Source organism: Xenia sp. Carnegie-2017, unplaced genomic scaffold (assembly GCF_021976095.1).
Source record: "Xenia sp. Carnegie-2017 unplaced genomic scaffold, XeniaSp_v1 HiC_scaffold_14, whole genome shotgun sequence".
NCBI lineage: Eukaryota > Metazoa > Cnidaria > Anthozoa > Malacalcyonacea > Xeniidae > Xenia > Xenia sp. Carnegie-2017.
This window is the reverse complement of record NW_025813447.1, coordinates 7,321,532-7,345,796: the sequence shown is the minus strand read 5'-3', so window position 1 is coordinate 7,345,796 and position 24,265 is coordinate 7,321,532. Positions and strand designations below refer to the sequence as shown.

Sequence of the window (24,265 nt, the reverse complement as noted above, 5' to 3'; positions counted from 1 at the left end):
CCAAGGCCAAAAATCAAAAAGTAAAATCAAGACGTTATAATACGCATACATGAAGTACTTCCTCTTGATGGTATTTGTACATTGTTCAAAGCGTAGTCATGCCATAAACTTTCTAAACAAATGCTTACAATGAGAACGAAAAGGAAAACAAAAAAACCATTGTATCTTCATATCTTAAGTTAAATTTTTAGTAATGGTAAACCAACGTGGTTTTCTGTTCGCAATTCTATATTTCCGCATTTAAACTAATCATCTCTCCTGTGACCGAAAAATAAAGGTAGGTGAAGGTTGAATGTATTGGAAGTTACAGACAAGCAAGTTTCTTTGTCACAAGTGTTGATTAAGAAGTCTCAATGACGATGTTTTTGCAACGTAAACACCCAAAGACGCATTTGAATATAGATGACGGTAGACTTTGCGAGAAAAATGACGGACACCGAAAACATGGACGCCAATTAAAATTTCTTCTAAAAACCATAGTCGCTGAGTTGAACCCTCACTATCTTCGGCACAACTTCGCCGTCAATATATTTGTACATAAGTTAAAAACTCAAGCGGTCCCCTCCGTTCTTCAAAACATTAATAAAACATCTTTTTCGTTTACTCGAGGATACGAATGCTTCACGAAATCAAGCGATTTTGAAAAAAATATGAAACAATGGTGCAGCTAACTCGATAACTGGGGGTTGTAAACATTCATATATGTATAATTTGCTGTCTAATGTTCCTTTTCTACGGATGATAACAAGCATATATAAATATGGGCCCTAAAATTATCGGGCTGGGTAGGAAATATGCTGGCTAGGCAACCTTGCAAGACCAAGCAGAGAAAGAGAGAGATATTTTTCTTGTTATGTATTCAATGCATTCAAATTATTGAAAACTAGCATTTTCAATTGTGCAATTGTTGCAATATAGTCCAAAAATTATTGAAAATAGAAGTTTGAAGGGATGGCATAAACGCAACGTAAAAATTATTAAGAATTCTAATCGTACAGTTAAAATAATAGAGTCAATAACAAAAAATACAATACTAGTAACTACATTAAAAAGAAAAAATACCACAAAGTTAAATGTTGCGATTTGGAAATAGACCAAGTATAACTTGTCGCAAGTATGAGCTGGACTAGGACTTGGGCTGAAAAATAAAAAGTTTGTGTTAATAAGTGTGACAGAAAACATAATTTCCCCATTTTTATAGCAAACTTTGCGAACGTAATCAAACAATGATTGTAAAGTACTTTTATTATTGTAAAAGCAATGCTCTACTCGAAAAAGTGTTTTACATACGTGAGCAAATTTATGCCAATAGAGTGTTTTCATCGGTCGCCATAATGGGCTAAAATCCCATTATGTTACTTTCATGTTCTATTGAGCATCGGCCTTTAACCCAACCTACTAGATAACTGACTCCACCGAAATTTTCTAGTAATGAGCGAGGAGGGCCACTATCTTGAAATGTGGTAAATTGACGATATTTACGACTAATATTTTCTTTTGCTGACTTGATATTGAGTCGCAAAGTTGATAGTCTTGGTTTGATTCTTAAAATGTTTGATAGGATGGGTTTTTTAAACTTTGTTTTAACTTATTTTTCATTTTCAGTTTTGCTGTTTGCCACTTTTCAAGATGGCGTCCTTGCCTCACCTTGAGACTGTAGTCATATATCTAGGGGATTCGGTCCTAAATCATTGATCTAATCATTTTAAGAAGCGATATAACGCGTTCTTTAAGAAGTAAAACGTCAATATACTCTGTCGTCATTGTCGACACGGTAGTTAGATATCTAGAAGATTGGGTTCTAAACCATTGCCATCGGGACTCTGATGTAATCCACCAACAAGGCCGCCTTGTTGACATCACATGCGAACACTCAATGGCCGCATTTTCTTTATTCAGCTTCACCCGAGGGTCTATTTTTTGCCACCTTTCAGGTTGGAGATTATTAAGAAATTGAGGGGAGCTAAGAGAGGCTTGGAGCTAAATAAATTTTCACCAGCAAATTTTTCTTAACGAAGTGAAACGATTTATTTTGAAAAATATATTCGCAAACCCTTGAAATTTACCTTCTTCGAAAGTGAAACAGCATCATACTCAGTCTAAAATAATATGAGAGATTTTTTAAATTTCATATCAATTAAAGAAGAAACGAAAGAAAAAGCAAAATGAATGAAACACATCATGCAAAATCATCGTATCTAAGAAAGCACTATAACAGAGCCGGTAGTCTCTTCTGTGGCACACAAATGCGCAAAATAGAACCCAAGGTCCCTGACTAAGCACTTAGTATTTGGAAAAAGTGCTGTTTCGTGCTGGCACATAGTGCTGTTTCGTTACCCTCAGTCGTTCAGAACAGAGTCCCTAAAAGAGGTCACAAAGCCCTTAGTTGCTTTAAATGACATATACCTAGAAATTTAGGGTAGCAAAACTAAATCAAACATTGGTCTATTGTATCAGAAATTATACAAGGTATTCTTTATGTCGTGTACAAGAGGTCTTTTATATAAAAGCTACATCAATACAGACCAGCGGTGCGACACTGCTTTCTGTCATTTCGAAGTCTAATGCGTCATCAGGGGAGTCGTCTCCAATGTAGATTGGATTGCGGAGTGTATCTCCCTGCTCTGCTGATGGATGCTGTAAATGTTAAGAAATTTATCGTTACTGATACGCATATTTAATTTCATACAAACATAGTGAACCCAAACCATTTTTTTCATGTATGAAGCACGATTGCGTCTCGGGATACTGATTTAGTAGGGAGATGTGGCTTAAGACAGCTAGCACTTTTGGTCGTGCCGTGTAGATTTAAGATCAATAGCTTTATTCATTTCTTTTTAGAAATCTAATGTTTTTATACAGTGAGTGAGCAGTACTGTCTGATACAAAATCACTGCTATCAAGAGGAGCTCCGATACATACAAACAAAAAACAGATATATGAATCCATACACAAAAGTTTAACAATTCATAAATCAATAAATACTAAAATAATTTGAGATGAATTAATTTAAGAAGTTAATAGCATTGTTTAAGTTTGTTACATATTATTGAACCAATAAAATAAAAACTTTTTTGCAATCACTATTCAAGCAGCTTTTTTGCGATTACTACAAATTTATTTAAAGAGAGTAGTATTGTCAATTTCAGCGACAAAAATCACTGCTATCAATAGGAGCTCTTATATACAGCTATAAACGGAAAATAGATGTATGCATCTATACGTAATAGCTAAAAGAGCTGAAAAATACATAAATCTAGAATAATTTAAGTTTATATTCAATTAGAAATTAAAAAGTTATCAGCATCGTTTAGGTTTTAGTAAAACACAAGACAATAGACACTCCGTATAAAGTAAACATAATCTAATCTATAAAGATTACTAAAATACTCTTTTGCAGTCGTAACTTTTGTTGAAGTTGGTTATGTATTATAGACAGACTAAAATAAAAACTTCTTTTTTGGTAATTAGCTACTACTCATTGCTTTTTTAATAGCATTGTTAACAGTTTACTATAGCAGAAGTTAGTATTACTGTTCAAACTCTAGTTAGGTAAAGATGATCACTCGGCCCGGTTGCCCGTTAAAATGTAGCTACCTTTTTATGATCAAAGAACTTTCTAAAAATTGCGCTAATATATTTACCAACTACAATGAAATTGTGTTCGGCGAAAATGTGATGTTATAGGTCCGTTCGAAAGAGTTCTCACTTCAAAAAATTCATCGTACCGACGCTGTCTTTCGATTTACAAACTATCCGTGCAAACTGGATATAAAGCTTTCAAAAGGATTGCCGTTCACTTAACTCAAACTGTTACACACAGTAATTTAAAATCGGATGTATGAACGCACATAGATAGTATTTGTCGTTTTGACTACCGTTTTCAAGCCTTCAAGTCACCAAAAAAAAACCAATTGGATGAAAGGAGCAGGGTTGAATCCTAAACTGAATTATTTTCCCATTGACATTTAAATAACTCGGGATGAACTGAAAGTCTGAAACATACTCAGATAAAGTATTGAGTCGATGAGTCGATAAAGATAAATAACAATGATGACATGTCACATCTGTCAAATTTTTTTCAAAAATTGTATGAAAAGCGAATCTGCGAAACAGATAGTTTTAATTTCTAACCCATAGCCTTTGGGGCACATATTCGTCGCCACCACTTGCGCAATCCCCATCTGCTTGGCCATTGTGATCACGGCGTGGATTTCGGAAATCCTATAAATTATTCAACACAACGGAAGATCAAACCTCCATAGACTTCAAAAAGATCACAACTAAGGATCATGCAATGATTTTAAGAAGAACAAAAAGATCCAAAGGAACGTTACATGATCTCACAAATATCCAAAGGAACGTTACAAGATCTCACAAAGATTCAAAGGAACGTTACATGATCCCACAAAGAACAAAAAGATCCAAAGGAACGTTACGTGATCCCACAAAGAACAAAAAGATCCAAAGGAACGTTACATGATCCCACAAAGAACAAAAAGATCCAAAGGAACGTTACATGATCCCACAAAGAACAAAAAGATCCAAAGGAACGTTACATGATCCCACAAAGAACAAGAAGATCCAAAGAAACGTTACATGATCCCACAAAAAGACAAAATGATCCCAGGGAACGTTACATGATCTCACAAAGAACAAAAAGATCCAACGGAACGTTGCATGATCCCACGAAGAACATAAATATCCCAGGAAACGTACAATGACACCAAGAAGAATACGAAGATTCCAAGGACTGCACAGTGACGCAACAAGGAATACGAAGATCCAAATGAATGCACAATGATCTCAGGAAAAGTATAAAGATCCCAAGGTTAGTACCAGGATTTCAAGGACAAATGATATTATTGTATTTTTTTTAAGAAAGCAACATAAAATGATATATTTATGCATCATTGACTATTCATAAGAAAATAAAGCTTTGTGCCGAACCATGGGTAGGTACATGCGATAAGGCAGTCTGCCCACCAAAAGAAAAGCAATTTCTTTGTTCAACGTCTTTAATGAAAACATGCCTTTGTGCTAGAGCTATTGACTTCCTTTTATGATGCCTCTTAAGGTATATAAACGGTCAAATTAATAAAAACTTCAATCATAACGGACACCGTAAATAATGCTGTTACATCTCATTATTTTTTCATCATTCATGCAGCAGTCAAAGCTCCGACAGTTTGGCTGGAGATTCTTGGAGTATCTACTGGTGTTACCAACAAAGCCTCTACAGAATGGTTAGAGATTCTGGTAGTTATTATTATCTCCTCATGCTACCATCAAAGCTACTACAGTATGGTTAGAGATCATTGTAATTATTATGTATTTGTGTTACCACCAAAACTCTTACAGTATGGATTATTATCATGGTAATTATTATATATTCATGTTAGCCTCAGAGCTCCTACAGTATGAATTGACATAATATTATTATCTAATCACGATAACATCAAATCCCACACGGTATGGACAAAATTATGGTATTTATTATCTACTCATGTTAGCACGCAAACTCCTACAGTACGATTAGAGATCATGGTGTCTATTATCTACTCATGTTACCACGTAAACTCCTACAGTATGATTAGAGATCATGGTAGTTATTATCTACTCATGCTACCACGTAAACTCCTACAGTATGATTAGAGATCATGGTAGTTATTATCTACTCATGCTACCACGTAAACTCCTACAGTATGATTAGAGATCATGGTAGTTATTATCTACTCATGTTACCACGTAAACTCCTACAGTATGATTAGAGATCATGGTAGTTATTATCTACTCATGCTACCACGTAAACTCCTACAGTATGATTATAGATCATGGTAGTTATTATCTAATTATTATCATCAAATCTCCTATAGTATGGTTAGAAATTATTATCTATTAGAATCAAAGCTCTGACAGTTTGGATAAAGATTAAAGTTATTATCCATTCACGTTGGCATGATACCTACAGTAGTATGGTTAACGATCATAGTGGTTATTATCTATTCATGTTGGCATAAAACCTTCTACATTAGTATGGTTAACAATCCTGGTGGTTATTATCAATTCTCCCAGTAGTATGGTTATTCTACTTGGTTATTCATATACGGTTATTCTACCAATTATCATCAGCAGTATGGTTAAAAAATCATTCATGGCCTTACTAAAAAAACTTTCATGTCGGGCAATTGTATTTATACTAAGTAAGGTTAAATATTAAGGTCATTATTTCCACGTCAAGTTACCATCGAACGATGATTTAGAGGCCAATCCCTTAGATTTCTAACTATCGCTTCAAGGTGAGGCAAGTGCGCCATCTTGAAAGATGGCAAAAACTAAAACTCAAAGTCATCTCCCCTTTTGGAGATGACGTACTCTCTTTCTTGGCATTATAAGTATCAATAGATTGTAAATTTTCATTTAGCAGACGTTGACACCTGAGGAGTAGTCTGCCGAAATATATCGTGTCGTTTAATTTAGAACTATTGGGTTAGTGCTCTTTACTTAAAACAGTTCTTTTAAGAACTATCAAGTTATTATATTACTTTTACCATTCGCTATGGTATTTGCTATCTTTAGAACTATTTTCAGACTTGTCACCACGACAAAGTCTCTATTTTAAAACTCAAAGTCAAAAATAAGCTCGAATAAAGTTCAAAAAACAATCTTATCGACCATTTTAAAAATCAAACTTAGACTATCAACTTTGCAATTGTATATCAACTCAGGAAAATCAAAATGGCAGCTTGCCTCACTCGTAACTATAGCATTTCGGCGGAGTCAGATATCTAGTAGATTGGGTTCTAGATCATCGCCATCAAAGCTTTCAACAGAATAATAAAATTTTCTCTTCTAAGTTAATTCTTATGAATAAGTCAATCCTCTGTAATTTCCATTGAACCAAAATATTTCTACACTAGTCCTCATCTGAAAACTATTTTCATGTATTCGCAAGCACAGTTGTTAACAAGTAAGCACTAAAACGGAAACCAGAGCTGTATGGCTATTGGCACGACGCATGATAGTAAAATGATCCCACGAACAAAGGAAACAAACATATTACTTAGGAGTGACATTACCTTTTGATACTTGATATTGTATGAGCGTCTTCGCTTCAACATGAAAATCGCGATTGCAATGCAAAGAACAACCACAACGACGCCCAAGACAATGCCAATAATCATATATTTACTCTAAAGATAAAGAATAAAGTTGTCGGTTGACAGATCCGCAAGACGATGAGTTTACGTTTCATTGCCATAACTTGGTCAAACATTTTAGAAACGTGTTCAAAAAACCAAAGTTATTCCTGGATTGGGAAAATAGGTTTTTGGAAACTTTTCCTATACGCGGTGTATGAAAAAAGCTGCTCATCCTTGAAATCAGCTGACGTTGAAAAGTTGCATGATTCAGGAATAATTGATCCTCGAGAAAGAGTAAACGCAATTGCAATGAATTTCATGCTTGAACTTTGCAATGTATGTACAGTAGCTGCAATTCGTAGGTCTTAGGGGATCAATTACAACTAAATCATGTCGATTCTAAGCCTTGTGTGATTTCAAAGACGTGCAGTTTTTCTGATGCACTATGTAGTGTGAAATAGCGAAGTCAGCCGATTGTTTGATTCCTTTTCCTGCAAAATTATCATCAATGTCTTGGGATAAATCGATTCATTGTTCAAGCGACTGAACACAAAAAAATGCATCGCAGAAGTAAAAAACGGGCTGGCATTGCTACTTGAAGTAGAAAAGTGCAACGAATAGAAACGATAAGAGTTGTGAACAATGAGTTTTCTGTTTACTGTTCACAAAACAAGTTAAACAGTGAATAACTTTCGATGGTATCATAAAACAGGACATTCGGAACAAGATCTATGGGTGTGACATTTTTTTATGATATCAAATATAGCAATGTATGGAGAATAAAGTTGGGCAGGTACACTTCAGAATAGCCTAAATATTCTCCAAGAGATACCTTGACAAAATTTAAGGAGTTACTGAGCACTTAGATTCTCATCTCAAAAATCGGTGTTGGAAATGCACGAATATACGCTGCTTTTTAACCAACTTAGCAACATATTAGCGGTTGGAAGATATTAAAAGAAATAAAGCTATGAGAAGTTTGTTATCTCTTGTTCGTTTCGTACAGGCATCTATATTAGATATCTTGGTTTACGTGAAACGAGTTTTCAAAAAACCACTTAACAAAAATACATGAGCTAGAAAGAGACTCACTGTTTTGACGCCTTTTGAAGCTTTTGGGGGACTTCTCGTGCTGGGCGTGGTTGGCTACACAAGTGTACAAGAAAATTTTAGTTTTTCGCCCGTTTAGTGGAAATAAATAAAGAATATTGGTACTTGTACTTCATTTATAGGTACATTGTTCATTTATCCTTGCCAATGACATGCAACAAGGATGGACAGACACAAAATGCATAAAATATACATTCTCTTAATGTGGATAACACGCTTAGGCTTTAGCCAATACAAGCATTCCGTCAACAGACGTCACGTTTTGACGTCACAAACACTTGAAAACAAACGATAACACAATAATTCACGGGAAAGTATCCGCGAATGTCAGAAGCATCAGAAGGCAACAATTAAGTACATTTCCACATTCTTGAATCGCCAACCTTATACATAACTGTGCAACAAAAAATCGGTCAGTATTTAAATAGTTTGCTTAAAAAAATTGGCATGGTCATGCGATTTAGCTATTAGCTTTCCCTTGCTAGCATATGATTTAAAAATCCGGGAAAATGCTAGAAAATGATATAGAAATCAGGGCAGCAACAGACGATAAAGAAGCTTTTACAGTTTGCTGCTTTTAAGATAGTAGAATGGCCATTTTACCTTGGGTACTGGAACTTCTTGATTGTGTGGATGTACTGTACGATGCTGAAAACATAAAAAGAAAGTCTATACACCAAACGATACGGAATGGGAACAACAATACAATTTCGCTAAAAACTTTTTTTAGCATATAAGATGGCCATTTGCTTCCTTTAGGCAACGTACCACTAGCACGTGATCAATGACGTAAATCATGCCATTGCGAGCGGGAATTTCGTACTTCACTTTCGCAAAGTTTTGGATCTTCATTGTCTTTCCCTGTCAATAAAAAAACAAAAATACGTTGAACTCGACACTTAAACGTTTTGATAAACGGTATTGCATGACGCCGAGACTAAATGGGACTGTTCGCATATTCGCGCTGAGATTCAGTAAAGCGCTTTACGATGATGGAAAATTGGAGAGATCCGTGTAATCATCTGGTATAATTACCACTGTTTACTGCATCAACTCGTTATTTCTAACACATCCTAACTGTCGAACACTATTCTGCTTTTTCAACGCTCTTCTAACGTGACCCTTGTACAGACCAAGCCCGTGAGGCAATATCTCTCAGTGAAGACCGAAAAAACGAGGTTAATAAAGGTTTATTATAAGGCATTATTTCACCTGATAAATAAATCGTTTGAAATTGTATCGTCTGGATAATTGAACTGTTTTCCATTTTCCGAGTGTGTTTTCCTTCGACTAACATTCCTAAATGTCTTTTTTTGCGTTTTTCAGATTGCTTTACGAAGTTTGTTTACATGTAATTGCAAAATCACGCGTATTGGACCGTGGTCCATAACGGGAAAATAATAGACCGACAAAATGTTTCTGAACCAATCAAAGAGCGCCATTTTGCCGGACGTGACGTTGGCCATAAAATAATTGGTATTATTGCCAAACAGCCAGGCTTTTAAAGGTTTACTCAATACGCATCGAGAAAAAAAAATCATGGTTCAATTTCAAAATTCTGCACCTCCAATAAGTGTTATAGGCAGTTTTCCTTACAAATGTTTATGCTCCTTGCAATCGAGCAAAGATCAGAATAACACGTTGTGCCCCAAAGCTAAAGGGCTAGTAAACCTTTGAGTTGGCGCCTTGGGTACCAACAACCAATTAAGGCAAGTAAAATCATAGAATGAAAAGAATTTATGTTAATTTCATGCTCTGTTAAGCATCGGCACTTTGATGTACTTCCCCAACATGGCCGCTTCGATGTACTCTCCCAACATGGCATTACATAACGTTTATACGAATCTCGGTTACGTGCGGGATCACATCATCAGACCGTTAACACATTTTATCACCATCAAAAAAGCGCCGATGTGGGATCTCAATAAAGTTTAATAAGGGAAAGTCAAGTCGTCCTATCACTTACGTCCTTAGAAGAAGAAAGAGTATAATGAGTCCCATTCAGAGTTTGGACATCTTTTGTCTGACCAGGGGGGAGGGAGATATATCCTTTCACAATGTGGTTCTTTACAAGATCTAAGTTCATTTTCTAGAAGAACAAAAATGTAAAGCGCCAATGGTAAAAATATACACTTAATCCAGTTTACAGACCCTTTAATTTCAACATCAGATCAATTACAACGAAGATTATAGACAGGAGCATTTAATTATGTCATTATAACAGAAAAGAATTTTCTACTTTGAATATATGCGATGACTCTACAGCAAACCGCTTTAATTCTAACCTTAACATGGCCATAATTAATGGGAGCGAAAACTGTGTACTTCTGTTTACCAGACAAAAGTAGCTTGAAGTCATATGCTCTACCATGGGGCAACTGCTTGAAAGCCTGTGATATAAAAGTTAAAATGATACAAATATGTTTAAATTCTCCCGAAGCGCATACGAAACAAAACTTCTGTTGCTCAATCTCTGTACGAACTTTTACTTTAGTTCATTGACTGAATAATTTAATAGAATAATTCAAAAGATATCGTGAAACAGTTACAACCTTTCTGTTCAATATCAATGTTTTAATATAAAAAACTTTCGTGGAATTGGAAAACTATCAAGAGCTTTCTCGGTAAATACAAATTATGGTTTAGGAAGAAACATGCAAACGTCAATGTTGAAAAGCAAATGCTGCACAGTTTAAGGGGCTCTTCGTTTAAGAATGAAAAAATTAATTTTACATAATTTTACTTCAAACAGGATTCTTCAAAATGATTTTAATGTCTTCTATTTTTGTTATTCGACTTATTCGGTTTTTGCAAAAATAACATGTCTTAACAATATTAAAGAATGTGTGTCAACCAAGATGCATTGCGCGCCTTTGTTTATGTTTACATCGTTAGTTTATTAAGCTTGCAGTACACAGAATTCAATTTTGTCACTACGTCGTCTAATTTATCTGAAAAGTTAGAAAAAAACATTGATTGAAAACTTCATTTTACATTAATTACTATAGTCTATCTAAGTTGCATGAACTTCAATAACAAAATTCGCAATATCCTCAACACACAAAATGGCCGTCAAGCTGTTAGTAGCGCGGAATGCATCGTGGTTGACAAACATTCTTAAACAATAAATCACAATTGTTTGGGGTTGCCGCTAAGAAAATATTTTATTCATACGAAAACCAATGACATAAATGAATAGAAAGACGTTCAGTGGCGACCCCCCCCCAGTTAATACATCCCCGTTCATGATTTTGATAAAATATTACCTTAGAAAAATCGCTGAGTTCTTCGACATAGTCTATGATCTACAAGGATGTTGAATGAAAAATTATGAATCCGTATTTTACACATACAGGTGAAATGCTATATGAGTGAAATATTTTGGACAAGATTTTCAAATGGGTTAAACTGTTCTGAATTTAAGTGAAAACACCATTAGCACATGCCTAAAGACTTCTGTATAAGCTTGCTCAACAGAGTGCTGGACATTTGCAAGAATTGAACTGCATTGGCGTCAATCCTACGTTAATTTTATTTTGTGGGGCATATTCAAGTATTTTGCTATACCTGGTAAATTTGTTTTCAAAACAATATCACTTTCAAAAGAAATCAGCATGACATAACAGAATATATAAATAAGTGGTTACACTTAATTAACCTTGAACTAACGTCCGTGTTCAACTGTACAAAACATACAAACAAATGAAACATTGAAGACAACTGAGAAAACGGGAGGAAATATTGTAACTTACACTCATCAAACTTCCAGAGCAGTAATACCCATCGCCTATAAAATCTTTTGGACAGCGGCATTTGGCTCGACCACCTGAGACGAAAATTGACATTGATATGAAATGGAACCCTCTTGCTTCACGCAAATATCATTAAAATGCTGTCACTAAGACTTGTGTTAAAAATAATGCATCGCGAAAAGCCCTCTTGCAATGTTATGATTTCGTGACATTCAATCGAAGTACACGTTTCACGAAATTGATTTGTACGTACTTCACGTTACTACAACCGAAACGGTGCAACAGTGTAAAGTTGTTGTACAGAGTCCACTCATTTCGTGTTAGACCAAGTTCGCAAATTTTTAAGTAGCGACAAATGTGAAGTCAACAAGGACAAGGTTTGAACCACAGTCCAAGTCGAGAGTTCAACAATAACTTTTGGCAAGGAAACTAACTGGGGTTGGGGCGCGGGTGAATATTCATATATTGCTGCGCCCGACTGATTTCTTTTCAAATAGCAATCCATATGAAAAAAACAGTTTTGTCAGAGCTGAAAATATGAATATTCACCACCCCTTCCCCAATTACCTTTCTAGCTTTGCTCTGACTTTTTGTTGTGTTGCAAGACAAAATTATGTGGAAATGCGACACTATTCTTGAATAAATCATTGCCTGGGAATGAACTAATAATTCAATTATTACGAATCTGCAAAGATTTTCCATGCCCTCGAGTTTTTGAATTCGGAAACAAAAATGTCATGCAGTGTCGAAGCCAGCTCGTTGTTCATCCTACAATGCAAACATTTTAGTGTTCATTCACTAGAAAAACAATCAACGGAATGAATTATCTAAAGAAATGAAGAGCAAATGTCGCTGAAGAATTGCTTGTAGGAGTGGAAGATCGAATTGAATTCACCGCTGATATTTACGGCAAAGAAGCCAGCAAAAACAGGCTTAAGAACATTTATCTGATGACAGTTCTCTCGGACGATATACTCGTATATTCGTATCACATATTTTAATAAATCAGGTAACATAGTATATGACAATCACCTTCGTCGGTGCAAAAAGCTCGCGGATCACAATTTCCGTTGTTTACTAAACATGGATGATCGGGTGGTAACGCTAAACAGTCAATACCGTTGCCAACGAAGCCAGATCGACACTCACATCGTGTAAGATTCTACAAACAATAAATCAGTCAAGCCTAGCAGAGTACATGGACAAATCAAAACGATAAAATCAGCTATCACAAAATCAGTGCAACCTAACGTTGTCTTACCGGTCCGACATATCGACAAACTGCATTGTCATTACACCCCATTATTCTTCAAACATCTATCGATTTCTTGGCAATAGTATCCGTCCCTTCGTAACCGTTTGTACATTGACACATCTGTGGACGTGTTATGTCACACGAAGCAAATATCGAACATGGATACTTTCGGTCTGAGCACACCTCTGCTTTGGCTTCAACTGCAAAAAAAGATGCGCCTGAGAACTGAAACTTGATGCAAGACACAAGGCTGGAGTACGAAAGACAAGAATCAGACAAAATGGCATGTTGTGGTACGTAGCCCTATTTAAGTTCCATCTCCTGCAAACCCAAATATACCATTCATCAATCCCACGTTGTATACAATGAGTGAACAAAAGATACTTCCCTTATTGAAATTGTATAGTTACTAGAAGACGTCAATAGATTACTGAATGGCACAGATTAACTGTTTACGATACATTTGATTTTGTTTGTTCCAACAGGAAAATGACCACAAACACACGAGTGTGGTTATTTCAAACTATCGCGTTGTACAATGGCACAAGCTCTTACAAATACTTTGAAATAGATGCAATGAATAACGAACGAAGCTACTTGAATTAATATCTACAGTTGTTGCTTTTCTTACAGAAGCATGGCCACATGAGTATTCCTGCTATTTGCTAAAACTCAATTTTCCTTTAATTGCTCGAATTAACGTTATAGTTGACAATCTATAACGGGGGGCAGCTACTTTTTTGACCACCATATGCATGGAGAGGGGCAGCTACCTTTTGACCACCATATGCATGGGAAAGGGGCAGCTACTTTTGACCACCATATGCATGGGGAGGGGCAGCTACTTTTGACCACCATATGCATGGGAGAGGGGGAAGCTACTTTTTTGACCACCATATGCATGGGGAGCGGGGGCAGCTACTTTTGACCACCATATGCATGGGGAGAGGGGCAGCTACTTTTGACCACCATATGGGGAGCGGGGGCAGCTACTTTTTGACCACCATATGCATGGGGAGGGGGCAGCTACTGTTTTGACCACCATATGCATATATAAACGCTGAGCCAAGCAAACAGACCTCATTTCAAATGAAAGTGACAGTTACATTTATCCTATCATTTTCAAATGACCCAGAGTTACTTACTACATTTTGATACATTTGAGCCACATTTTTCACAGTTTCGTCCGAAATGAGACTCGTGACAGAAACAAGTTCCATTTCCGCTCAATCCATCATTACATTCACCAATTCCTGAGCATGGTGTTAGTCCGCCAGGGCACGCTAGAAGCAGAAAAAATAGAAATCAAAAACAAATTTCATTACATCGTGCAGTCGTAGGGGAGTGCATGTCATGATTTTTTTGAGGGGGTGGGGGCTATCAACCACTAAATTCTCCAAGTTGGTTGAAAGTAGGGGATCAAGAAAAAATACAAAATGGAGACAAAATTATGGGTGGTAGTGCATAGTCTCTCAAACAACTCCTCCCAGCTGTTAGGTGTCTGAACAAAAAGTGTCAAAATAACAACAGGTGGACTTGCAAGGTCATACAGCAAAAATCATTCATTTGCCTCGCAAGATCAAAACCTTCAATTTTTAAATTCGGAAATTTGATTTCATCTATGGCCAAACGGAGCCACCAATAACCGTTAGCAACGGCAAACGCAATGTTTAGAAGGAAAACAGGGTTGACAACCATAACTAACCATAGGCAGAACACAACTACGGATAGGTGTGCGAGATTGATCAATCTGTGCGAGACAGATGATTAAGATCAGCAGAAATAAATAAAGATTATTACGCACAAAATAGATTTATTTATTAGAAAAACACGCGCAGTCGTAGGCAGCTTATAATTTAACAAAGGACTCCTTTCAAATGATCAGTTTTATCTTAACACTAATATTCCTGCCATGTAACACATGATATTCGGAGTTCAATGCTGTCCACACGACAAGTAGTTGTTTAATAAAACAGAGATGCGGTCAAGGTAATGAGTTTAAAATTCTTGTGAAACATTGATGAGGCAAATAGAACTGTTTGAAAACCTGTTACAAGTAAAAGTTAGAAACAAGACGCATGCCTTTTGGCCAACGTGTCTTCGGATGCTACATTGTGTCAGTGTAATCCTTCCTGGGGATAATGCCACGTATTTTCTTTATACTTTACACAATAAACACGGGTAAAATGCTACCTTGACAGTCGGCGCCATAAAAATGTTTACAACATTCTCGGGTCGTAGTCCGTCTAGTGCACAGTGACGAACAACCAAGGATGTTTTTTTCATAGAGACACGAGGAGTTCGTAACACCCTGAAAATTTGGAAAATGTCAAACTTAAGCGGATAAACACAAAGGAAGATGCGTACAAAATGATAAAAACATCTTACCAATAAAGTCGAACCGGGTGGACAGGATCCAAAATCAAAGCAAGCAGTACACCTTCCCTGCAGAAAACAACATTTTTCAAATTAAAATTTATCATGTTGTTCACAAAAATCCAAGAGAGGCAGATATCCCGTTAAAATGTCGAACAGAGTCATGCAGATATCCCATCAAAAAATCCAAGGGAAGCCGGCAGACAACCCATGAAAACCAATTTCGAACCTTGAATTTTTCGTCAACGATTTTGTCACATCTTCCCGCGATTCCTGCGGGTAGCAACATTTGAGATATTCCAAAAGCAACACCTTCCAAGAAGGTTATATCGCGTTCCACAATTCGACTTCGTCCGTTCACGTAGAAATCACCCTTCAACAAGGAAATATATAATATTGTCTCAGTGAGATAATTGCAATAGAAAGTACTTTAAACAGCCACTTGTTAACCGAGTGAATGCATCAAAAAAACAACTTAAGAAACATCATCTGCTTTTGTCAGTCAGGGGACATCACTATAGAACGTTAATTGTGGAGGGGTTATTTTTAGAAACAGTACACACATAGAACGTAGACGATCCATAAAAACATGGACATCTACACGTCTATCTTTTCCAATGAAACACCTTGTTTTTTCTTAGTTTATGACGTCATATTAAATACTGCTACAATTGACGAAAACTGTAATATGCTTCCTGACATTGAGGACAAACGTATGTTCCTATAGGTAAGTGTGGCGTAATGTTAGGGAGATGAAACGAATATAAAATCTTAAAATTGAAATATATCGGATCACTTTTGAGTTTTGACGAAGACATAACAATAAAAGTTTCAACACAACCATCAAACGTTATCTTCACTAAACGTATAAACGTAAAACATTATCAACGGCCAAATAAGAAAAACCAGGTTGTTTCATAAAAAATTTTCTAACCTTGCCTCCCATGCACGACACAAAAACAGATGATCTCGCGCGCGTTTTCCTCCACAAACCGCCAGCATAACCAAGAACCTCGGTTGCTGTCACCTAAACATAACAATTACGGAACATAAATTTCAACTTCACCAAGAAAGCAACGAATAAATGGTCAAATAAACTCTGTGTAGAAACGTCCAGTGACTAACGCCTGTATTGCAAAAGTTAACAAACACTCATGCTCAATGAGAGCAACACAGAAATTGTTCTCATTCCAACCAATGGCAAACTAATTCACTGGAGTTAAAATACCGTTATCGAATCGTTTTGAGGTGATTTTAAAATCCCAATCAGTGAGTAAGTGTGTGTGAATATATAGACGTAAGAGTCACTTGACTTGCGTTGTTATGATGAAATATGGACCATGATTTGTCGATTAATATTCTAACCAAACTTTTAAACCTATATAGCAAAAATACTTTGATCTAATAAGGAGAATTTTCGTACCAATCTAATTAGCGAATCATTACCATTTTTAGTTGAAGATGATTCAAAATACACTACACAGTATTGCAAGAAAACTCGTGAACCTAACACTTAATTCCCGGCTATTGTAGCAAGCAAATAAGCAATTGTGCTTACTTCTGTGAAGGCATTATTTAAATCGAAACTTCTTTAGCAAAGAAAAGAAACTTGAGTATGTTCATTCCCACATTTAGTTGGTCAAGAATCATTGTTTAAAGCGATATTTGTAAAACTGATACGATTGAATTATGTATTACGTTTGTTCCATCGATGATATGATACGAGATGATCTTCCGAGCGTATTCCATGTTATTAAATAACTGCGACCGAATATCTTCGGGCAGGCTCGTGATGGCCTCGTTTGTCGGCCAAAACATTGTGTGAGGTCGCTTGTATGGTAACCTATCTAAAATGATTGTTTTCTGCAAAAGAAGATGCATGTAGTAATAGGTTAAACAAAAATTTCTAATGACCAGAGAACAGAAGAATATTTTTCGTGGAAAAATTTCACTAGCCGTAAAGATTGTGTTAAACAATGTCAACAAACGATACGTTCAACAACATCAACAAATGATATGAATTTATCATGCAAAATTCTAACAGTTTCAACAATACACGCACGTATAAATGCATTCAAAAGTAAACAGAGCATTACATTTAGAAGATTGACAAACATAGAGTAGCTTCTTTTCCTATCAGGGTGCATTGCTGCTTCCATGAAAGTCATCTAGAAAATAAACGCAAATTTAGGCAAATAAATCAAAGAGCAAAACATTGAACTCCCGAGGACGCACTAACGAGAGAAACTACAGAACAGTCAAGTTTAGTCAGCAAAATTTGGAAGAATAATAGTTACTATATGATACTAATAGATTACTCCATGGTTGGTGAGTGCGTACGATTTTTATGCAAGAGTGGAGAAGGATTGAAAACAAACGAGTGAGCGTAGCATACGAGTATTTAATTTTAGATTATAGTGAAATTTGTCGCTGAAGTGATAGACCCAATTCAAACGCTTCAAAACAATCACCTAATTTGCATGAAAAAACACAATAACACAAATAAATTTTAAGAGAATATCTTCGAGTCATGTTTCGACGATAAAAATTACTAAAGAAATCAAATGTTCTGCAGTTTTTTATCATTTTCCTAACATTTATATTGAATTCTCTTACGGACAGTGTCTCAACAAATAGCAAAGCCATTGATATATGAAATCAAAAAAGATTGTTTATGTCTTCTTTAATTTTAATGTTATTCACCATTCGTGATAAAACTTGATATGCATTTTGTCCATAGTGAAAAAAGTGGTATAGCCAATCAGAATGCAGATACGACGTTTTTCACTAGTGAAGAAAATGATTTGTCCAATCAGGTGCTAGGAAATTTTAAGCATGTGATTTTTATTTCACCGTTTTATTGCGCATAAATTTCAATACTCGTATGACAAAGTGCGTAAGTTAAGCAAATGGATGCAGCATCTAATTCAATCAACAGTGTTTCGAAAGTGAGTAATTATAAAAAAGCGCCATCCAACGTATGGCAAATTTTAGGTAAAATAACGAAAAACAATAATTCCACAACTACATTGGAAGCCTGGATGACATTGTTCAAATTAGTAAGTTAGAAAAGTTATGAATTGCAAAAGCTTTAAACATCTCTTTCAAGATAACTTCTCCTAAAAAAAATATGCTGCTTGTCACCGATTGGTTAGGCAATTGATCCCAGGCCCCTTTGTATATCAGTGCAAATATCAATAGAATAACCCTTTTACTGAAGGATAAATTAATAAATTAAAAATACATCATTACTATGTGATACTCATGTGCTCACTCATGACACTCACGTGATGATGGGAGTGGTTTTTCCTTTGAACGGGAGCACGAAGAAGTTCATCAACGATCAATATGGCACTGTTTGCTATAACTGTCACATTTTGGATGCGAATTGTGTTATTGATAACCATTGGCGCAGTGATGACAAGATTTGAGCCGTCGAGTGTGGTGAAAATTTGATTGGTAGAATTCAAATCTTCGACGGAGAGTACAACACAACTGATGATGTATTGATTAAGATCAATGTCGGATTCATCCACAATATGACGCTAAACATTGATAATCGAACATTCTTATCTTGTTCCCATAGTGCAATTAATGTTTCAAACGTGACTGATGTCTAAGGTGGATATTTGCTCGTTGTAAAGTCAAATATGATAGACATTGGATAATACCATGTGTGTTTTTTTTTTGCATTGCATGTCATTCGTACTTACACTAAGATGTTTCCTAAACACACATTGTGACGCTTTGTTTTTAATTTACATGATCTTTCGAATGTTTTTCACTGCCATCAACAATGTTTATCACAGAATATACATTTCGTCCAAGAAACTATGTCAAACTTAAGCCCCCACAAATTGTGGCCAAGCCAAATCTCTCTTTCCCCTGGGGTAAATGTCCTAACTGTTTATTCAGCCCGAAAGCTCGGTCGAGCTATGAAAATTTCATATCATTAGCATCGCTTTTTTCTTTAGAAATTTATTGTTTTTAAAACGAGTGAGGGCTGCCTAGACTAATGGCAGTGTTGGTGGAAAAATAAAATGTTTAACGAGCCTTTTCGTTTGACGCATGTATCATTTCTTAAAAAACGTCAGATTAATATGTAATAAGCCAAGACAAAGATTTTTCAATTTTAGCCAATAACAAGACCGGTACAGCAGTCGTGTCACTCTGAGCAATATATGAATGAGCTAAAAGTTACATGTAAGCAGGAAGGCACAGCACAATGAATATACAGTAGAGCCCTCCATTGCAGTGGCAGCAGTTTTTGTGCACAGCGGCATCCAGCCAATTGCTTTTTTCATTGATAGGAATGATGAAATGGCTAACGGCAGTCAGTAATCTAATCAATTACACAGCAGCCTGTGGCGCACGAAGTGGACCTTCTGTATATTCCCTGCGATGTAACAAAGGCATACTAACCTTTCGTCGTCGGGATGAAAACGCTTTGTTATGAGGAACAACTAACGTGTAATGATTCTCAGGACCGAGAGCGTTTGTGATCGACGAACTCTTTAAAACATATAAAAAAACAAAATGCATTACCGAAATATGATAACATTACCGAGAAAAACCGAATTTCCGTGAAGTACACACGCAACGAATCAAACTAGCCCTTTCACTTTATGCCACGCTTCGCACTTGTATTTCTTTTCTTCCTTTGACCCTTACTTCTATGTCTCTTAGAGATGGCGTTGTCAGCTTGTAAGTTTTGTCGTGTAATGTAAACTACACATCATCAGTACTTGTATTTAGAAATATTCTAGAAAGATTTTGCATATAGTGGACACTGACGTATTTAACTCAAAAGGAAGAACTTGCTGGCTGGCTACGCAACAGTTTCGCACTTCTTTGCCTTCTATATTAACTTACTTCTAACCTCTACATTATACTCACTTCCAACCTCTAATTCCCATCACCTTCACTCCTATTTCACTCATTTTCTACACCTGTTACTCATACGCCCATCATTCCAATCCCTCTCTTGCTTCTTCCTCTCTATCCTCTTACTCTTATGTCTTTCACTTCTAACCTTCACACTCCTATGCTTCTCGCTCTAGTCCCCTCACTCTCATGTCTCTCATGCCTATGTTTCACGTTCCTATGCCTCTCAGTCCGATGTTTCTCACTCTCATGTCTCTCATTCATATGCCTCCTACTCCTATGTTTCACATTCCTATGTCTCTCATTCCAATGCATCTTACTCCTATGTCTCTCAATCCTATGCCTCTCATTCTCATGCCTGCTTCGCACTTTTGTCTGCTCACTCCTATGCCCTTTACTGTCATGACTGTTACTTCTATGACTATCTCATACTTCTATCCCTCTCAATACTTTACCTCGTACTCTTATGCTTCCTCAACTTATGTCTTTCGCTCTGCACTCCATGCAACAAATTCTTCGCTTTCTATGACGACTTCCCACAAATAAGAAATTTATTGTTGCTTACCATTAAACGCGAGTGAAATTCGCTTAAGTCTGGATCATTTTGTATAACCTATACAAGCACAAAATATCCTGATTTATTTTAAATAAAAAAACATAAAGAAAAAAAACTGCCACACGTACACAGAATTCGCAAACGAATAGACGAATTCTCTGTGTAAAGAAAATTCGACTAATTTTGTAAAAGTGCCTTTACAATACACGGTGCTGCAAACTGATGTCAGAATTGTTACGTACAAGCACTAGATAGTGGGATAACCAAAAAAAGACAATATGTAATAAGATGAAAAATACCTCGATAGCATTTCCTGTGCATGTGTAGCCATCACCAACAAAGCCTGGCAGGCATTTGCAAGTTGCATTAAGGGAAACGAAATCAAAGGAACACTTCGCATTGAAACTACAACCGCCATTATCCTATTATAAAAATGAATATTAAACAGGCAATACACCTACGAACGTACACATACACGTAAGATGAGAGAGTTGCACAATTAGACACTTTCCTAAACACTATAAACTCCGACATAGAAGTTCGGGAGCAGCTCGCACAATTGAGTATACGTTGCTCAAAGAAATAATTTGTAAAAGAATGACAAAAACCTTCCACGATTTAATTAATGATTTAACGAATGATACGCCGATTTTTGAACAATGTCAGAGCGAGGTTTTAGTAAGTGAAACTGCTTGTCTCGAATGGTCGAGAAATCAGTGAATCATACCATTTTCATGAACTCTTTTAGTTCTACATGCATACCGTGCCTATATTGTTCGTCTCACGTTTCACTTTTTCAATCTTTGCAACGTGCAAAACGAAGAATTGCAACGTGCAAAACGAAGCATTGCCACGTGCAAAATGCCGTGTGGCAGAACACAACCACTTATGCCACATACCGTTTTGGTCAGCGTTAGATCACATCGAACTAATGTACCATTACGTCAATATTTGTATAATGTCGCAAGTAAGTGAAGAAACAGACGTCCTTCTTCACGTGGGTATATCGTGCATGTGGCATGTATTCAATAAATAATGACGTAATTGCTCATAGGTTTGATATGATAACGCCAACCCGTCGTCCTTATTGAGATTTTTTAAAATTGACATAAATTACCACCAACTCGGCAACAGCTTATGTGTTCAAAATTATGATACGACACTCCTTTGAACACACTTAAAGAGCAACGTCAAGTGCAGTTCTCTCTCATCAAAATCACGGTAAATGAACGATCAAATACGTTTGAATTTTCTGTATTAAGCAGGATACGACGCAATTAGACGAGCACTTACATTTGCACAACGATCAATAGGAATACATTTGGTATTCTTTAAGCCGCTTCCAGTATAGCCGTAGGGACATTTACATGCAGCCTAGAAAACATAAAAAATAATCTCGTCGCTCCAAGTGCACGCGATTACATAAAGTACAGGACAGAGGATTTTAAATAGCTTTTAAAACGAATGTTGGCTGGTGAAGTAGTTAAAAATCAATTGCAAATCCAGTTAACTCTACATGCAGGGGGCGGACAAAAAAAGTAGAAACCCATATGAAACTATAGAGCAAATTACGAAAAAAACAAGACATCTTGAGATTGTCTAGAATAAAGCTGTTTGGATAAAATCATCGGATAGACAAGCACTTTTCCATGATTTTAAGCATTGATTTAAAATTGACTGTGTCAGTTAAGAGAGAAAGTTTAAGGTACAGGAACTTATCAATTATGTCTTCTCGAAACGCTTACGTAAAACATGACAAACAGTGTCTACATGCAACAGATGGAAAATATTGAAGAACACTTGAATGCAAAAAATCATGGGGCAAACCAATGTAGTAAAGGACACTTACCCGACCGGGACGAAGATAGACACACGTGGCATTTTCACTACATGGTGTTGTTGACTTATTCGAGCATAAGTTAAGGCCTATAGGAAATAAGAAGAAAAGTCAAGATATTCAAATAACCAGGCAAACCTTTTCACCTCGTAATCACACTGCATATACTTAGAGACCTTACAATGAGAGTACAAACCTTGACACACATAACCATTTCCTTGGTAATTATTTTTACAGGTGCAATTTGTCCAGGGACTTTTATCGATGTGCTTACACTTGGCATTGGGTGAACAATCACTAAGGTTGTCTTTGCACGTAATATTACCTTAAAAATCATGATTACGCGGGTTTCTCAAAATGAAATCAGAAAAAAAGTACGTCATATATTTTTCTCTCTATGTTTTGTGGTAAGTGCGTGCATTTTCAAGGCAACGTCCCATGATAAGTCTTACAGCACGGGTACTTGCGTCAGTAATGTCGCGTATTTAAATAAAATAAGTATAGTTAACTGGCAGTCGATTTTTCAAAAAGTAATACAGTGAGAGCAGCAGAAATATAAACATTAAATGCTTACGTTGGCATATTCCTCCAGTCATGTTGAAACCATTGTCGCATTTACAAGATGAATTATCTTTTCCGCAACTACAACACAAACAACCACGTGAACAACGAAAACGTAACGAAATTCAAACATGTCTTTCATTATCTGTGGTCTCATCATTCGTCGTTTACCTGCTGGAGTGCTCAGGACATTGTTTACCACCACAAATGTACGTTTCTACAGATAAAAGCAAAAGTAAGTTGCTGTTGAAAAGGAAACAAGTGAACTAGATACAAGAGAAATTCCTCTGAAATTCCTATCCAAGAGAAATCGTTATGTATAATTGTATGAGAGTCACGTTCTCAAAAACGATGAGAACACAAAGGGAGTTTCATCAAATTTCGAAACATCAAATTTCTAAGCACCACGCCAAAAAGAAATTTCCTGCCGAGATATACTGTCTGAAACTCTAAATGAACGAATCTCAGATCATAAAACACAGCATTCATTGGATTTATGGTAACTTGCCGACTGCCATGTGAAGAATGAAGTCAATTGTGCTTTCTATTCGGATTCATTCATGTAGCACTTATAATAATTTACCCAGGGGAAACTTTCTTGCTTTGTGGGGTTTTTAGACCAATTCTACGTTATTTGCCTTTGCGTGAGTTTATTGACAATTCCCTGTTCAACGTCAACTTCCCAACTTTGCTCGGGTTGAGATTTGTCAGTTTAAGAGGCGAGATTTCAAACTTTCTTGAGCTTAACGTACTGATGTGGGAATTTATCAGATGACAGGCTGTGTGTACACC

The 24,265-nt window shown here is 36.3% G+C and overlaps 2 protein-coding genes across 2 annotated transcripts in view; both read right to left on the bottom strand.

Annotated features, from left to right (window-relative positions):
* Positions 1-840: 840 nt before the first annotated feature.
* Positions 841-13,307, bottom strand: LOC124435175 (stabilin-2-like). Its single transcript, XM_046985124.1, has 14 exons — positions 13,266-13,307; positions 13,037-13,166; positions 12,005-12,078; positions 11,519-11,557; positions 10,538-10,642; positions 10,219-10,341; positions 9,021-9,113; positions 8,856-8,900; positions 8,235-8,288; positions 7,080-7,193; positions 4,135-4,224; positions 2,527-2,637; positions 2,067-2,099; positions 841-1,138 (listed from the first exon to the last, which is right to left on the bottom strand). Exons 1-14 carry the CDS (start codon positions 13,305-13,307, stop codon positions 1,127-1,129), a joined length of 1,065 nt encoding a protein of 354 aa, XP_046841080.1. The 3' UTR covers positions 841-1,126.
* A 6-nt stretch (positions 13,308-13,313) lies between these two features.
* Positions 13,314-24,265, bottom strand: part of LOC124435174 (stabilin-2-like) — a 29,153-nt gene continuing 18,201 nt past the window's right edge. The window contains exons 12-28 of the mRNA XM_046985123.1: positions 23,645-23,690; positions 23,487-23,554; positions 23,109-23,237; positions 22,925-23,001; positions 22,369-22,449; positions 21,375-21,497; positions 21,085-21,132; positions 20,058-20,147; positions 18,923-19,180; positions 17,732-17,803; positions 17,334-17,498; positions 16,570-16,662; positions 15,865-16,008; positions 15,648-15,704; positions 15,453-15,570; positions 14,405-14,542; positions 13,314-13,459 (exon numbers count right to left, since the gene is read on the bottom strand). Of these exons, the coding sequence (XP_046841079.1) occupies positions 13,314-13,459; positions 14,405-14,542; positions 15,453-15,570; positions 15,648-15,704; positions 15,865-16,008; positions 16,570-16,662; positions 17,334-17,498; positions 17,732-17,803; positions 18,923-19,180; positions 20,058-20,147; positions 21,085-21,132; positions 21,375-21,497; positions 22,369-22,449; positions 22,925-23,001; positions 23,109-23,237; positions 23,487-23,554; positions 23,645-23,690 (1,853 nt within the window). The remainder of the gene's footprint in view (positions 13,460-14,404; positions 14,543-15,452; positions 15,571-15,647; positions 15,705-15,864; positions 16,009-16,569; positions 16,663-17,333; positions 17,499-17,731; positions 17,804-18,922; positions 19,181-20,057; positions 20,148-21,084; positions 21,133-21,374; positions 21,498-22,368; positions 22,450-22,924; positions 23,002-23,108; positions 23,238-23,486; positions 23,555-23,644; positions 23,691-24,265) is intronic.

Coding starts and splice junctions, on each gene's coding strand:
- LOC124435175 (XM_046985124.1), bottom strand. CDS start 13,307: ATGGGGTGTAATGACAATGCAGTTTGTCGATATGTCGGACCG. Junction 10,643..11,518: donor AACTCAGCGATTTTTCTAAG/GTAATATTTTAT, acceptor TTTATATCACAG/GCTTTCAAGCAGTTGCCCCA. Junction 8,901..9,020: donor TCATTGATCACGTGCTAGTG/GTACGTTGCCTA, acceptor TTATGTTTTCAG/CATCGTACAGTACATCCACA.